The sequence below is a fragment of the Neodothiora populina genome, assembly GCF_041146345.1.
Source record: "Neodothiora populina strain CPC 39397 chromosome Unknown canker_contig_3, whole genome shotgun sequence".
Taxonomy (NCBI): domain Eukaryota; kingdom Fungi; phylum Ascomycota; class Dothideomycetes; order Dothideales; family Dothioraceae; genus Neodothiora; species Neodothiora populina.
This window is the reverse complement of record NW_027191417.1, coordinates 417,176-431,056: the sequence shown is the minus strand read 5'-3', so window position 1 is coordinate 431,056 and position 13,881 is coordinate 417,176. Positions and strand designations below refer to the sequence as shown.

The window sequence follows — 13,881 nt, the reverse complement described above, 5'->3', positions numbered from 1 at the left end:
TTCACTCTACTGTACTGTAGAGGCGAACTCTGGCTTAGACTTTTGCCTAATCTTTGGCTCTAACGAGCAATCGCTCTAGTCAATGCCCTGCGGAACGGAACAGAGGCCCTTTTCGGCTTCTTGTCTTGCACCGCAGAGAAAAGGGAAGAGGGACAAGGCTGCATCCCGCCTTTGCCCTCCCCTTAGCTTATAACTTTAAACTCCATTCCTTGTACTGTACATATTGACGCCATTCCCGCGGGGTCATCACGCTCGCTCAGGGAAGAGTCGGAATTACAGTAGGATGAAATCAGTGCAGGTCTCCCCGTATCGTACCATGTCGTACTGTGACATCTACAGCATATCGATGGTGAATGGAAGCCTATGTTGCAAAGCAGCCATCCATCTACTTTGCCGCACTGCAGACGGAGCGGTGTTACAGGGGTATCGTGCAACCTCACATAATCTCCTCGAGCATGCAATATAGCTGCCCATGTATGTATACCTGTATATATATATATATATATATCCTCTTAGCAAAACACTCTAGCCCAGTGCACGAACATGCTAATCCTTCATCTTCGTCTTCTTTGGCGTGTTTAGAACATTGACACCGGCTCCTTTCATAGCATCCAGAGCTTCTTCTGTCGATTCTTTCTTCTGCGCCACTGCCTCGTGTCGGCTGGCAATTTGCTCTTCGAACCCTCGTGAAAGCTTTCGCTTCTCGCGTCTCTGCTCCTTGAATCTCTTGAGTATTCCGGAAAACTGATCCATGAACCAGTCACCTGCTTCCTCCCACTCATCTAGATTCAGACTACACATGAAGTCCTTTTGCTGCTGAGCATCAGCCCTGATGAGTGCCGACAGTTGATCGTGTAATTCCTCTGGAGGTATGGGTTGTGGAAGTTGCCTCCCTTTGCTGCGGGGATCCGTGTCATAGTCAGCAGCTTGGAGTTGGGAGAATTCCTTTTTGTACAAGTCCGCCTCGTCATAGTCAAGGAGAGGCTCCACGTCCATCGCGCCATTCCCACTTGCATGCTGATCAAACCTTGTGTCCGATACTGTTTGATGCTGTCGCTGGCCATGTTCTAGTGGCATCGTCGGCGCTTTCGATGCTTTCGTGGGTGTGACAGTAACCTCGTGCTCGATGTGGTCCGCACCGGTTATGTATGGGTTCTGTTGATGCATCGCACTTATATCAGATGCATTGTTCCTTGTTGGAGCATACTTTGTCTCTACAGTCATAGCCATGGGAGGACCTCGCTGGACAGCGGGCAAGTAGTTCGCTGCCGGCTCAGCGGCAATGTGATAAGGAACAATACGAGGTTTTGAATAAGCTGTAACTTCAGTATCGGGAACACTGATGTTTCCAGAAGTGGTATCAGGATACGAATCGGCATCAGTCATCGCTCCCTCGATCTGTTGCTCATTGAATTGAGCCATATACCGAGCGAACATATCAGGATTGTCCCTTTTTGAGAATGTGAACTTTTGCCCATCGAGTGCCTGGTAATCAATGGCCTCGTCGTCTGTTGATTCGGCATCGTCGACATCGTTGCCATTCGCATCATTGCCACCGTTCATCGACTGCCCGTGAACCTCTGTCAAGCTTTGGCTGCCGCCGGCTTCATCTACCTGGTCGTTCAGATCCGTCGTGGTGTCGGCAATACTGCCGATGTCACTATCGAACAGATTCTCGTGTTTGATGCCATCTTGTTGCTGCTGATGGTGTCCTGAGCGCTCTCTGTGGTGCTCATTCTTGACGCGTATAGTCCGCGGTAGAGGAAGTTTGAAGTCTGCAGGGTTGGGTGTACCACCCCGTCGTTGTGAGGCAGGCTTTGGTGATCCCGTTCCGCGATGTACGAAACTCTGCATACCTGCGATTTATCCCTATATTATAGCAGGCACCATATGCATCTTACAGTCTTTGAGTTTACTTCAGTCAAAAGTGATGTGTTATATTTTCTTTTCATGAAAGTACGGCATTTGCTCGTGTGAAGTTGCCTGACGCGAGTCCCCGCGTCGAGCGCGTATATCTGCGTGCCTTCCCTAATGGATCACGTCCAGTAATTGCACGACTTGACATCGTGGTGTTTTCTAAACCCAGATCTATGGACATGGCTTGCAGGCTCAAAAAAAGGTTGATTTCGAATGATTGCACTAGAATGGTATTGTTGTTTGCTCTGTCTCACGCTCTTTCGATTGCATGCATATCCCCATCCCAATATACGCCTAAAACTTGGAACTATCAAGCACGGTCACGCTTCCATCTACTCTTCGGCAACGAGGTTCTGTCCCTCTCTGAGGCCCTCCACCTTGAGCTCCTCGCCCTCTGCTCTACGGTAGATGTCTCTCACATCGTCTGTGGAATCGTTAGCATCATCTGTGGTAAACGTGGAACCTTGGTGAATCGTACCTGTCGTTGTCTCAAAGTGAGATGTGGCGTCGTAGCTCTTGGAAATGAAAACGTTGTCATTCTCGCCACTCTCGATAGGCTCGTAGATGGGGATGGGAGGGCCCATGAACTTCTCCTCAATCTTGCCGAGTCTCTCGAGACCGGCTTGGAGCTCGAGGTGGTGGTTGCTGTCAGTCTCGGCAATTGTGGAGACGATGGCAATGTAGTAGCCCTTGGGAGCAACGTTGTGTGCCCATGAAACCATGGCAATGTAGATATCTACTGACGTCAGAACAGACCAGGTGATTGCCACAAAAGCTCAAAGAAACACGTACCGTTTTTCCTGCCAATCTGGGACTGGGGAAGGATGAGTTGAAGAGAATCCGAGTTATCGGTCTTGTCAATGGGGTGGTTCAAGATGCAAATGGCCTTCAACAAGTGACCAATAGGGCGGACCTTGTCTGGGAAGTATGAGGGGTCTGCAAGAATCTTCTTGGTCTTGGTCTCGAAGGACATGCCGGGGCCGTCTTGGTCGCGCTCTTTCATCGTCGCCTTGATACCAGAAACCTTGCCGCTTGCATCCGTGAGGACCTCGTCAACGTGGGCGTTGAGCATGTAGGTACCGCCGTAAATGGCAGAAAGACGGGCGAAGCCTTGGGGGAGCTCGCCTAAGCCGTAGAGAGGGTAGATGTAAGGCGACTTTCCGTAGCGGGCCATGGAGTTCACGTAGAGTCTGATACGCTGGATAGCATCCTCGGCCATGCCCTTCTTGTTGATGTAGTCGTCGGTCGTGTACAGGGCCATGCTGTGTCCGATGAAGTCACGAGTGGTAGCCTCCAAACCGAACTTGTCGTAGACGTCCTTCATGGTGCTGTTGTTGATGTCCAGACCTTTTGTGCGTTGTGTCAGCGTGCCTTGTTCAGCGCAGCAGGACCGCTTCACTCACCCTTGTGTGTGGCCGGATCATCCTCCTTGTACGAGCCGACAAACTCCAAAAAGTTTCTGGCTCTCCTCTTCTCGAATAGACCCATCAAAGGGCTTCGCAGGGCCTCGCTGGCGTCCGAGGGAACCTTGGCCACAGTGGCCTTGGCACCGCTGCTCTGCTGGACATAACTGCCTGCGATCTGCTTGAACTCGAGGTATCTGGTGACATCGGTGGAGACGAGGATGTTGGTGAGCTCCCCGTTGGACATGAGGAGCTTGGGGACAAGATCGATGTTCCAGTCGTTTGCACGACCGTACTTCTTCCATGGCTCGGTGCCCTCTGGGTAGTTGCCGTACTTCTTGAAAAGCTGCGAGATGTGAGTGTGACGAAGGAAGGATTGAGACACAGGTCACTCATACAGCTTCGATGTTCAAGGAGGCAGCTTCACTGTTTCCGTGTCAGCATACACTTGAAATGTGTATCAGGAAAGGTCAATGTCCTCGTACCCTCCGTAGTGGTCGTTGCGATCAATGTGCAACACCTTCTTGCCCTTGACACTCAGCACTCTAGAGTCGACGTCAGTTCCCAAGGAGGTGAGTGGCTAGTTTTAATGTTATGCTAACCCAGAGAGAATACACTCAGTGAGGCCTGTGAATTCAGACGTCAGTCAACCTGACCGCCATGTAATGAGCAGATGCGGGGTTCGACATACCAGTGCCCATGACAACGACATCGTACTCGGGCGCAATCTCATCCATGATTGCTGTTTGCAGAGGTGTGAAGGGTATAGATCTTATGGAAAAAAGGGAGGTGACGAATGTCTTGTGATAGTTGGATTATTCTATAGAAGGACGAGGGAACAGCTCAGGGAGACAGGCCACAGCAGTTGGGCCCTTCCCTTTTGGGGGGGCGAGCTTGTGCTTTCGGTGACGTCTGAGCTTCTCGAGCCTCCATTTCAAGGGAAATGGGCTGTGCCAAGACATAAATTGCAACTCTGGTCGAGCATCTTTTATTTATTCGGTGCAGCCTGGAACATTGGAACATTGCAGCGAGATTGCAGGATACATGTAGTCAGGTCGGAGCCAGAAGAGTCATGCTCATACAATCTCTGAGGACTATTTCCCTTCTCTTTTTTTTTGAGATGATGGCATTGTTGTACAGCCACATATCCTTCCTCGTTATGGCACACCTAAATTTACCTAATTTTACAATGCGGATGATGGGTGGCTTCATCCATTTATTCTCTCCTTGAATCGAGTCTCGAGTCTAACAAGTCACTCTAAAGTCTTGCTTCTGAACGTGTGCCAGTCTGCGCCGGGGGCACCTGTGACTGTCTGGATGATTGCTCTCGGTCCAGAAGTTCATCCTCGGAGTATTCCTGTAGAGAGTCAATCGCACAATCGCAGTATCAACACATGAGATTCGAACATACATCAACCTCGAACGAGCGAGGGTTGTAGGCAGGCTCACCGGCCTCAGGGGCAAGGTTGACCTCCGGGTCTCTGGCAGCAATCTTTCGCGCGTCTTCCCAAGCGTACCATCTTTCGGTAAGCACATGTTTGATACCACGCATTGTGATTCGAACCTGTGGGGATGATCAGCGATATGTTCCTGCCAACATGTACTGCAAATCTTACCTCCTTGTCTCTTGTGACAGTCTCATGTTCACCGTAACCGGCATCGACTCTTTGCCTCTCCCTCTCTTCCGTGCTCAATCTGTTTCTCTCCTTGATGCACACCCACCACAGTCTGTGTAATTCCTCCCAGTCCTTGTTTCTCAGCTCGTGCACCGTCCACGCTCTTCCGTGTGCGTTGTTGTACTCTGGAGTGGCAAAAGGAGTCCTTTCGCGGTTGAAGAATTGCCACAGTCCATGTTCAGGGTCGACTTGAATCTGCGATCGCTCGACCTCGGGGACAGGTTTCGGTAGGTCTTCGACTTTGACGGAGAGAGTCTGCCTCTTGCGGGGACCTGTGGAACGGAGTGCCGAAACACCTCGGTTTCTGTTGTTGTCACGACGTCCAGAGAGCGGAGATGACGTTGAGAAAGACGACGACTGGATGCAGAAGAAGGAGGGTAACAGGAAGGCCGGTGGAAGTGTAGACTGTCGCGGGTTCACGGCGCCGTGCCACGTCCGGCTGAGCAGCGCAGAGGGTGCTGACATTGTGTGGGTGTTCGTTTCTGCGTGTCTGACGGCACAGCTAGATGCTCCTCCGATTCGAAGTCGACGTACTGATATGACGGTGCTGCGGCAATCGGTGTTGTTGCAATTGCAATTACAGCCGCCTCAGATACTGCTGGCGGCTCCGAATGTTCAATGTTCAAGGGCTTCTTCATTGCCAAGACTCTGCTTCTACAAAGTACTTGACTTTCGCGGAGTTGGTCTGTGCGAATTCGCAGCGGGAGCACTAATTCACATCCCCGACAATGCTTCTCCTCTTGATGCAAGGTACCTTACCTTACCTTTCAAGGTTTGCTTGCACATTGCCAAAGGTCACCAGTCCCGACAACATGTTTGCGCCTGTCTGTAGAACATGATCAATCCCCAGGACAAATCGTGAGCGCAAGGAAATTCTGTGCTAATCGCATATTACGGCATCGAAGCATATACGCCTAATCTGCCAGCCCCTCGGCTGAGATTTGTCCCTGCGTGCTCAGTACATCAAGTAAAGTAGCGATTTGGCACGTTCGTGCTGTAATAAGTAGATTGATGGTCGAAGACGATCTTTAGGAAAACATCGAATGATGTATCAAGCTGCCAAAGACTGTAAAATACAACAACACATGACAGCATACCTCCCCTTTGCATGCACACTTTCTTGGTAGCACCAGCAGAAATACCGGGGAGTATGCTCCCTGGCTTGCACGGCCCTGGCCAATCAGTGCTCATCACATGCATGTCCCGCCACTTTCTTGAATTCTCGAACCCTTTGGAGCCTTTAGGAGCGCTCTAGGAGCCCTCCAGGAGCCTGGGGGTGTTTGCGCTGTAGCCAAGCTGAGGTAGCTGCTCCACCTCCACCTTGACGCAAACTGCTGCTGCCACCCTGTTACCTCCCACGCCTTTTCATCATCTCCCTCTCCCATCTCCCATCCCTCTCGTACCTGCCACCTCTTCACCACCGACACGCATCTCCCTCTGCCTCGCTCCTTCCCTCTCGCGCATCTCCCCAACCCTCCTCCCACCTCACAGTAAGCGACTGCAATCCATTGCGCGACTGCCCTTTGTTTGCGATTTACTAATCACAATCCACAGCTCTCACCCCACCCCCTCTTCTCTCCAAGCTTCTTCCTCCATACCTCAACCACCTCTCCGTCTTCTCTCTCTCCACATCACCACAGCCACTCTCCCGCTTAACCCCGTCCATCCACACCTCATTCATCGCAGCGTCGATCCTCGTCATTGCCTCGACGATTTAATTACTCCTGCGACCCGGCTTCACATCCAATCAAACGGACTGCAGTTATCTATCATCCACCAGTAATCATCATCATGTCTTCCGAAGAGCACACTTCCCCTGTCGCCCAGGATGCTGGCATCGACGATGTCACCGAGCAGATGACCAACTTGAATGCGAACAACGACGATATCCCTCCTCGCACCGACGACGAATACGCCCAGTCGCAGCTTACTCTGAGGGCCATCGTCTCCTCTAAGGAAGCAGGCGTCATCATCGGCAAGGCTGGCCAGAATGTCGCCGAGCTTCGCGACAAGACTGGTGTGCGCGCTGGCGTGAGCAAGGTTGTTCCTGGTGTCCACGATCGTGTCCTGACTGTTCTTGGTTCATTGGATGGTATCGCCGAGGCTTACGGTCTTGTGGCCGATGGGCTTCTGAAGGGCGCTCCTCAGATGGGCATGGGTGGAGTTGTTAACAACCCAAATACCCACCGTAGGCCTCTCTCGATTTGTCACTTTGCATGCTAGACCTTTCTTCTGACTTATTTCGACAGCTGTCCGTCTCCTCATCTCACACAACCAGATGGGCACCATTATTGGTCGCCAAGGTCTCAAAATCAAGCAGATCCAAGATGCGTCCGGTGTCCGCATGGTCGCCCAGAAGGAGATGCTCCCCCAGTCCACTGAGCGCATTGTTGAGGTCCAGGGTACTCCTGAAGGCATCCAAAAGGCCGTCTGGGAAATTGGCAAGTGCTTGGTCGACGATGAGCAGCGCGGTTACGGCACTGTTCTCTACAACCCCGCTGTCAGAGTCCAGGGTGCTGCCCCTGCTGCCACGAACGGCGCCAGCTACGGACGTTCCTTCAACCGCACTGGCAATGGTGCCGACTTCAGCGATGCCGCCCCCACCTATACCCGTCGCCCCACGAACCCCGACACCCGCCCCTCTCAGACTCCATTGACCAACGAGGATGGCGAGGACATTCAGACTCAGAACATCAGCATCCCAGCCGATATGGTTGGTTGCATCATTGGCCGCGGAGGAAGCAAGATCTCAGACATCAGAAAGAGCTCCGGTGCTCGCATTTCCATCGCCAAGGCTCCTCATGATGATTCAGGAGAGCGCATGTTCACCATTACTGGCACTTCCGGCGCCAACGAGAAGGCCTTGTATCTGCTCTACGAAAACCTCGAGGCTGAGAAAATGAGGAGAAGCCAGGCAGGTCCTCAGGACGCAGCGTAGTTTGCTGAGAGACGCCGTCCTTAATCGTCTGCCATCCATTGAACACGGCGCGGCATACCTTTTCGCCCCGCATCAACCCCTCCACACCGCTGGCCTTGCGTCCCGTTATTCCTTGTATCTCAACTGAAAAGTCTTCAAGTCTGTCTATGACAGCATGCTGAAGCAGATCCTTCCCCATTTCCGATTCACTTGGGTTCTATCGATAACCAAGTTCACCGCACCGAAACATCTCTAGGTGCATCATTCACCCCTATGTTCGCCTCTGGTTACGATATCCAGATCACTCTTTGCCGCCCGTCGCCACTTTTACAGTGCACTTGTCGCGATGTCACGCGGCTGTGCAACTAGGTGGACAGAGTACGCTGCAAGTAGAGGACAGGCGCAGGAATCGAGGGCACAGCAATTCTCTCCTGATGTTGTGTCTGTTTCCGTGCAGTCGCTGCGCATGATGTTTGCTTTTTCATCATAGCTCGATACCATTTCTATATTTCAAAGTAGAGGTTTTCACAAGACAATCAAAAAAAAAAAAAACTTACAAAACCCACCCCACGTTCTTGAATTACTAGTTCTGCTCGCGTGACAATGTCAAACTTTGGGTGAGGGTGAGTGGTCTTACATGGGAAGTTGCAAGGGCCAACGTCCCTACCTTTCCGTGCTTCACATTGCTCCTCTTGGACCTTGCATGACACTCATTCTCTCGCCAGGACGTCATCTTTATAACGAACAAGGTGATGAAGCCAGCATGCCGAAGTATTGCGGAGTCTACTTAGAGCTTGAGTCGCAATACGACGTCAAGCGTATTGATGAGTACCCCATTCCCTCTTCGACGCCACGATGCCAACCAAGAAGATGCGATGACGCTTCCACACCAGTATCATCATCTGCAAGTGAACAGACAGGCACAGACGCGCAAGGCAGCCCTGCGTCCAACGATAGCGATTTGCATAGGGTACTGGAGGTTGTGGTTCAAACTTATCCGAATAGTCAATTCTGGTTCTCTTATCTCGTCAATCATCAGGAGCTGGTAGACGCAGCATCATCTATGTCGTGTTCATCTCCGGCAACTCCACAGGCGTCAAAAGTCAAGTACATCTACTTCAAAGTCATGCTTCCCCTCACTGCGCGAACAGGCACAACAGATGTTCACACGAGCAAGAAGTCCACCATTGCATGGGGAGTTGGTGCTCGAGAGAAGTGGAGAGGCAAGACTGAATTTGGCCTGTTCCGCGGAGAAGATGACTGGGAAGGTACGAGCAGGATAGACAAAAGGGGGTTCTGGTTCTCGCATCGTGCTGCCTCGGAAGGTTCCTTCGATGTTCAGATCTTCAGGGCCAAAGGGAGGCGCAGGATAAGTCGACACTTTTCTGAGATGCAGGCTGCGAAGAGGGGCAAAGATGAAATTGAGTGAGTCTCATGTCAGTCAGAGCACTGACTGTCATATAAGCTAATCCACTCCCAGTCTGGTCAAAATTGGGTATCTCAAGAACCACCAACCCCAGCGTTACTACCAATACGCTCTCATCGATGCTATAGATGAGCCATTCATCACATTTCGTTACCACTTGCGAAGTAGAGGTCTGTTCTGTGCCCCGACATCTTGTACCTCAGTGCTAAAGTACACGAAGACACACTTAACGCCCTCGGCATTTTCCCTGCCTCACTACCTAACGCAGTGGATCAGCCACTTTGCAAGCCTGGGGTTGACGTAGACACTTCTACCACGAGTCCCGCAGAGACACAAGAAGATCATCAAAGCGACGAACCATGCGAGCTGGCACCCACGCCTGAGCCTGAACTCAAGTCAAGTCAAGACGACAAGATCATGGCACGGCGTCTCTCGGTCCCCCCGACCATACGTCTGGTCCCCAGCTCTACCTTCAACGAACCCCACTCACCGAAAAAGGAAGATAACCGCTCCAACATGAGGGAACCCGATAGGTCTTCCCATGGATCACCATATCCTCTCTGTACATCAGTCTCAGACTTCGACTTTGACTTCGATCTTGTGTCCGAGTCAAGCTCAGTGTCAGACACCGACGCTACTGTAGGAGGGGGAGAGGGATCAGACCGAGGTGATATCACTAGACGAACAAGTCCCGGGAAACGAGAAAGTGTCGACGTCGCCAGACTGTGGATCCTCAACACCCCCAGTCCACTGAAGCAGACTACGAACGACGACGATATCCTCGATTCTGACCATGTCGAGACCGAGGCTGTAGCAGGATGCACGAGGGATGAAAGCGGCAGGCTTGTTATGAAAGCTCTTGACAAGAGCGTCAGGAAGAGAAGTGACGTAGTGTCCGAGGATGACGCTAAGGTTGAAACACAGAAGTACACGGCTGCAAGAGAGTCTTGGTAAATCATAGGGGCATCAAACGAGAGAGCGTCATAAGAAAAATCAAAGATCGGTTCCGATAAGCTGTTGCTATATAAAACAAGACAGAGCAATAAAGTAAGCTAGGCCGTTCATGAGAGTCATAATGTGCGAGTGAACCTCGGATGGGAAAGAGAATCAGAGTCCACTGAATGCAGACTTCGCGCCCCCAAAGATCTCGAGCCGAACAGTCAGGCAGATGGCTGTCAATTACCAGGTGTTCAGTCAAGTTTGACAACGAGCATCCCTGTCCCAAGACGACAGGGAAGGAAGATCCAACATTGAGTGCTTCACACTTCACCACCTCTCAGCATTCAATCAAAATCACTCATCATCCAAGAACTTCAGCCCTTCCATAGCAGTACCACCACACGCCCTCTCAAGCGTCAAGAAAGCAAAATGAGCGCCGACGACAGGTCTAGCGAAGAAGTTCGGCCCAGGGAAACCGCCTTTACCCTCCGTGTCATGCAAGTCAGTGAAGGGTCTGTCCGTGTCGGTCTCGTTCAACCATTGGCTGACGGCGCCGAGGATCTGGGTACGCGTCTTTGTCGAGGCGACAGCAGCAGCTTCAAATTCCCAGTCCGTTTTGGTGTACAAGTGGCGGTTGTCGAGGGGTAGGCCGTACTTTTGCATGACTTCTGTGTACCAGGTGCTTTGGATCGAGTAGATGTGGTCAGGGATGAAGTTCTGGGTTGGAGGCTTAATGGGCTTTTGATCTTTCTCATTAAGAGGGGTTTGGTGGTCGTTGGTGTTTCCTGATGTAGCGAATGTGGAGGATGAGTTTGCTGTTGATGGGTGGAAGCAGAGGAGAGCGTCGGCGTAGAGAGAGTACAGCGTGGTCCAGCTGCCATACCAGTCGTATGCGAGCTTTGCGTGCGTTCCGTCACGGGATATGGCGCGTTTCTCCCAATGTTTTATGTATGCTTCGCTTACGTTGCGGTAGTATTTCGAATCGTCGTGCTCGTCCATGACGACCGCAAGCTCACTCATGGCATGGATACCTACGATACCTTTGAGCGCGAGATTCGTATGAAGTGCGAGCCAGCCGGCAAAGTCATCGGTTGAAAGTTGATTGTGAGGCTCAAGAGTGAATTCAACAAGATATCCAGTCCACTGCTTCCAGAGCTTGTACGACTTCCCCAGCCACTTGCGGGCCTGCTTGACGCCTTGTGTTGAGCCTCCCCATCGTTCGTCGAGGCCGGAGATCTCATCCCGTGTCTCGAGTGTCGCCAACGCGAACGGGCTAATACTGTCTGGTTTAGGGATATGGTCTGAACCGAGTGCTGACCAGATGGACTGAGCATCTTGACCAGAGCCGTAAGTGAGAGAGTTGACCAGAGCAAGGCCCATGATAAGCATGTCTCCACACTCTTCCACGGGCATGTATTCATCATTCCCGTCCGCATGACCAGTCAAGTTAGGGAAGTGGGTACCAAGATCGTGCATGCTATAGTTGTTTGGGTATTGTCCACTGAGCATATGCTCCAGGAGAGGCTCAAGCAGGTAGGCCAACCAACGCGGCTGGGTGTACAGGAAGAACGGAAAAGCAGGGAAGATCACATCTACCGTCTGACTATTACCGTTGGAGGAGATTTCCTTCAGGAACAAGATAGGATTATCAGCGGTTCCAGAGAAGCTGGTAGCGCCCATTGTTTGGCGTGCAGACAATGCGACTATGTCCACGTAAGAGTCCGAACCTGAAGCATACGCGTCAACGGCCAACTGATCGGAGTAGTTCTGTGCGAGTGCAGAGGCTTGCTTGAAATCATGGTAGTGGAATGTGGTCAGCTCTTCATCAGTGTAATACCAAGATTTCCACAGTGGACGCATGTTTGTAAGACCACGAGCAGATGCATACTGTGTGACTGGGTCCTGGATGTGGGCGACGGTGAACAACACACTATCAGAAGTCACATCTGACTTGGAGGTGTTGAGGTCTGAAGAGTTTGAAGCAAGCTTGAAGGACTTTGCGAATGCAAACACTGGCTCCTCGTCCATGATCTCTCGGAAATCGGAGTCCACCTGGTCTTGCAGAGTACCAGTGCGTGAGAAGGCCTGACGAAGGAGGGCAGATGTACCACATTCATGACGGACATCCTAACATTATTAGTTCCGCCATCAATATTAAGACATTCAAGGATGCTTACAGCAGGTCCCGTGAATCTTAGAGTACCCCATTCGGCACGATCGCCGTTTTCAGTAAACAGTAATTCATCCCTCCTCTTGACAGTCCATGTCTTCAGCTTCTTGGCCTTTTCTTCGGCGTCGTTCTCCTCTAGAGCCCATGTGATCTCACTCTCTCTGTCTCCACTAACCCACTGGCCATTGACATCAACGTATACATCAATGTCAAAGCTGCCAGTAACATAGATGGACAAGTAAGAGGCCGGTATCGACTGCCGCAGAGTCGATGTAGGGGTCACGGGTGACAGGAATGACAGGATAAGCTCAGCAGAACCAGAGTTCGAGTCGGGAGAAGGAATGGAATAGGTCAGGTTGGTGATCGAAGCATCGTAATTGGCGCCTTTGTACGTGGGGTACGAGACATTGTATCTTTGCAGCATTCAGCAATTGTCTACAGCGAGTATGACCACCAAACTCACCCGTCTCCCTCTCGGAGCGAATCCTGAGGCCTTCCTAGCAATGGATAAGAAGTACTAGCCTCTGGCACACTAGCAAGCACAGAAAATCCAATCTAGAGAGACGATCAATCTTTGTAAAGCTATAGCTAAAAGTGCTGCAGTAGTGTAGCGATAACCTACCTCTTGCCCAGTGTAGAACATAGGCCATTTAGTCCATGGCTCCTCTCTTGCATTGGCCAGCCATGTAGAGAGGTATGGGTTGCGTACGATCAACGGAAGAACCGGAGGGGTCAAAACGGAAGCTTGAGACTCGCAGAAAAGCGAAGCTGCTACGGCAGCGAATGATAAACTGGATCTCATCTCTACCTGCCCCTACTACAAGGGAAAAACTAGGCTGTATGCAATAGACACTGATAACAATGAACACAAGACAGACCGTCTCACGATAAGATAGTTGGCTGAGAGAGGTGTAAGGGAAAGAGCTACCTCAGTAGCGCACTCATCTGAAAGCGAGATGGAACTGAAGGGTGTCCGGGTGACCTCTCTGCCAGCACGTTTAGTCTTGGAAGACTATCGACCTCGGGCATATCTTGCCTTGACGAAGGGGTGTCAGGCGTACGGAGCACATGCTAGTCCATCACCAAATCAGGTAAGACCGCCTGTACTGAGCGCAGTGAGATCGTCGTCAGTGGCTTGCGTGTTCCTGTACCTGCAGGACCCACCATCGCGAAACAGCTTTACAGCCAAGCTTGCCCATGGGGTCGGGATTGGTTAAGCATGTTTCCGCAGCTCCGGAGTCGGACGCTTGCATTGATTGTCAATCACAAGGACAAATTGAAGAGACAACAATGTGGGAGGTATGCAAGGGTCCGTAGATTGGTACAGCACAGAGTATAGAGACCAGATATTGCATTGGACATGCTTGGGGTTATGAATTGTTCGCAAGACAGCCTGTTTCGGAGAAGGGAAAAGCACAACATGCCCCACATCA

General features: G+C 51.3%; 5 protein-coding genes across 6 annotated transcripts; 1 reads left to right on the top strand and 4 right to left on the bottom strand.

Annotated features, from left to right (window-relative positions):
* Positions 1 to 546: 546 nt before the first annotated feature.
* Positions 547 to 1,854, bottom strand: AAFC00_004559 (uncharacterized protein; the record flags this gene model as incomplete). The annotated part of the gene is made up of 1 exon (XM_069344221.1): positions 547 to 1,854. One exon carries the CDS (start codon positions 1,852 to 1,854, stop codon positions 547 to 549), a length of 1,308 nt encoding a protein of 435 aa, XP_069196639.1.
* Positions 1,855 to 2,249: 395 nt separating this feature from the next.
* On the bottom strand, positions 2,250 to 4,057 carry AAFC00_004558 (uncharacterized protein; the record flags this gene model as incomplete). Of its 2 annotated transcripts, XM_069344219.1 has the most annotated exons (8): positions 2,250 to 2,341; positions 2,396 to 2,653; positions 2,710 to 3,264; positions 3,321 to 3,666; positions 3,719 to 3,746; positions 3,806 to 3,865; positions 3,923 to 3,947; positions 4,012 to 4,057. In XM_069344219.1, the coding sequence occupies 8 exons, from the start codon at positions 4,055 to 4,057 to the stop codon at positions 2,250 to 2,252; spliced, it is 1,410 nt and encodes a 469-aa protein (XP_069196637.1). The 2 variants fall into 2 exon arrangements, with proteins under 2 accessions (XP_069196637.1, XP_069196638.1); XM_069344220.1 differs by lacking the exon at positions 3,923 to 3,947 and having other exon boundaries at positions 3,806 to 3,900; positions 4,012 to 4,053.
* A 521-nt stretch (positions 4,058 to 4,578) lies between these two features.
* AAFC00_004557 (mitochondrial 54S ribosomal protein uL29m) lies at positions 4,579 to 5,461 on the bottom strand (the record flags this gene model as incomplete). The annotated part of the gene is made up of 3 exons (XM_069344218.1): positions 4,579 to 4,677; positions 4,732 to 4,884; positions 4,937 to 5,461. The coding sequence occupies 3 exons, from the start codon at positions 5,459 to 5,461 to the stop codon at positions 4,579 to 4,581; spliced, it is 777 nt and encodes a 258-aa protein (XP_069196636.1).
* Positions 5,462 to 6,787: 1,326 nt separating this feature from the next.
* On the top strand, positions 6,788 to 7,934 carry AAFC00_004556 (uncharacterized protein; the record flags this gene model as incomplete). The annotated part of the gene is made up of 2 exons (XM_069344217.1): positions 6,788 to 7,184; positions 7,246 to 7,934. 2 exons carry the CDS (start codon positions 6,788 to 6,790, stop codon positions 7,932 to 7,934), a joined length of 1,086 nt encoding a protein of 361 aa, XP_069196635.1.
* Positions 7,935 to 10,632: 2,698 nt separating this feature from the next.
* On the bottom strand, positions 10,633 to 13,250 carry AAFC00_004555 (uncharacterized protein; the record flags this gene model as incomplete). The annotated part of the gene is made up of 4 exons (XM_069344216.1): positions 10,633 to 12,405; positions 12,456 to 12,861; positions 12,912 to 13,003; positions 13,071 to 13,250. The coding sequence occupies 4 exons, from the start codon at positions 13,248 to 13,250 to the stop codon at positions 10,633 to 10,635; spliced, it is 2,451 nt and encodes an 816-aa protein (XP_069196634.1).
* Between the last annotated feature and the right edge of the window lie 631 nt (positions 13,251 to 13,881).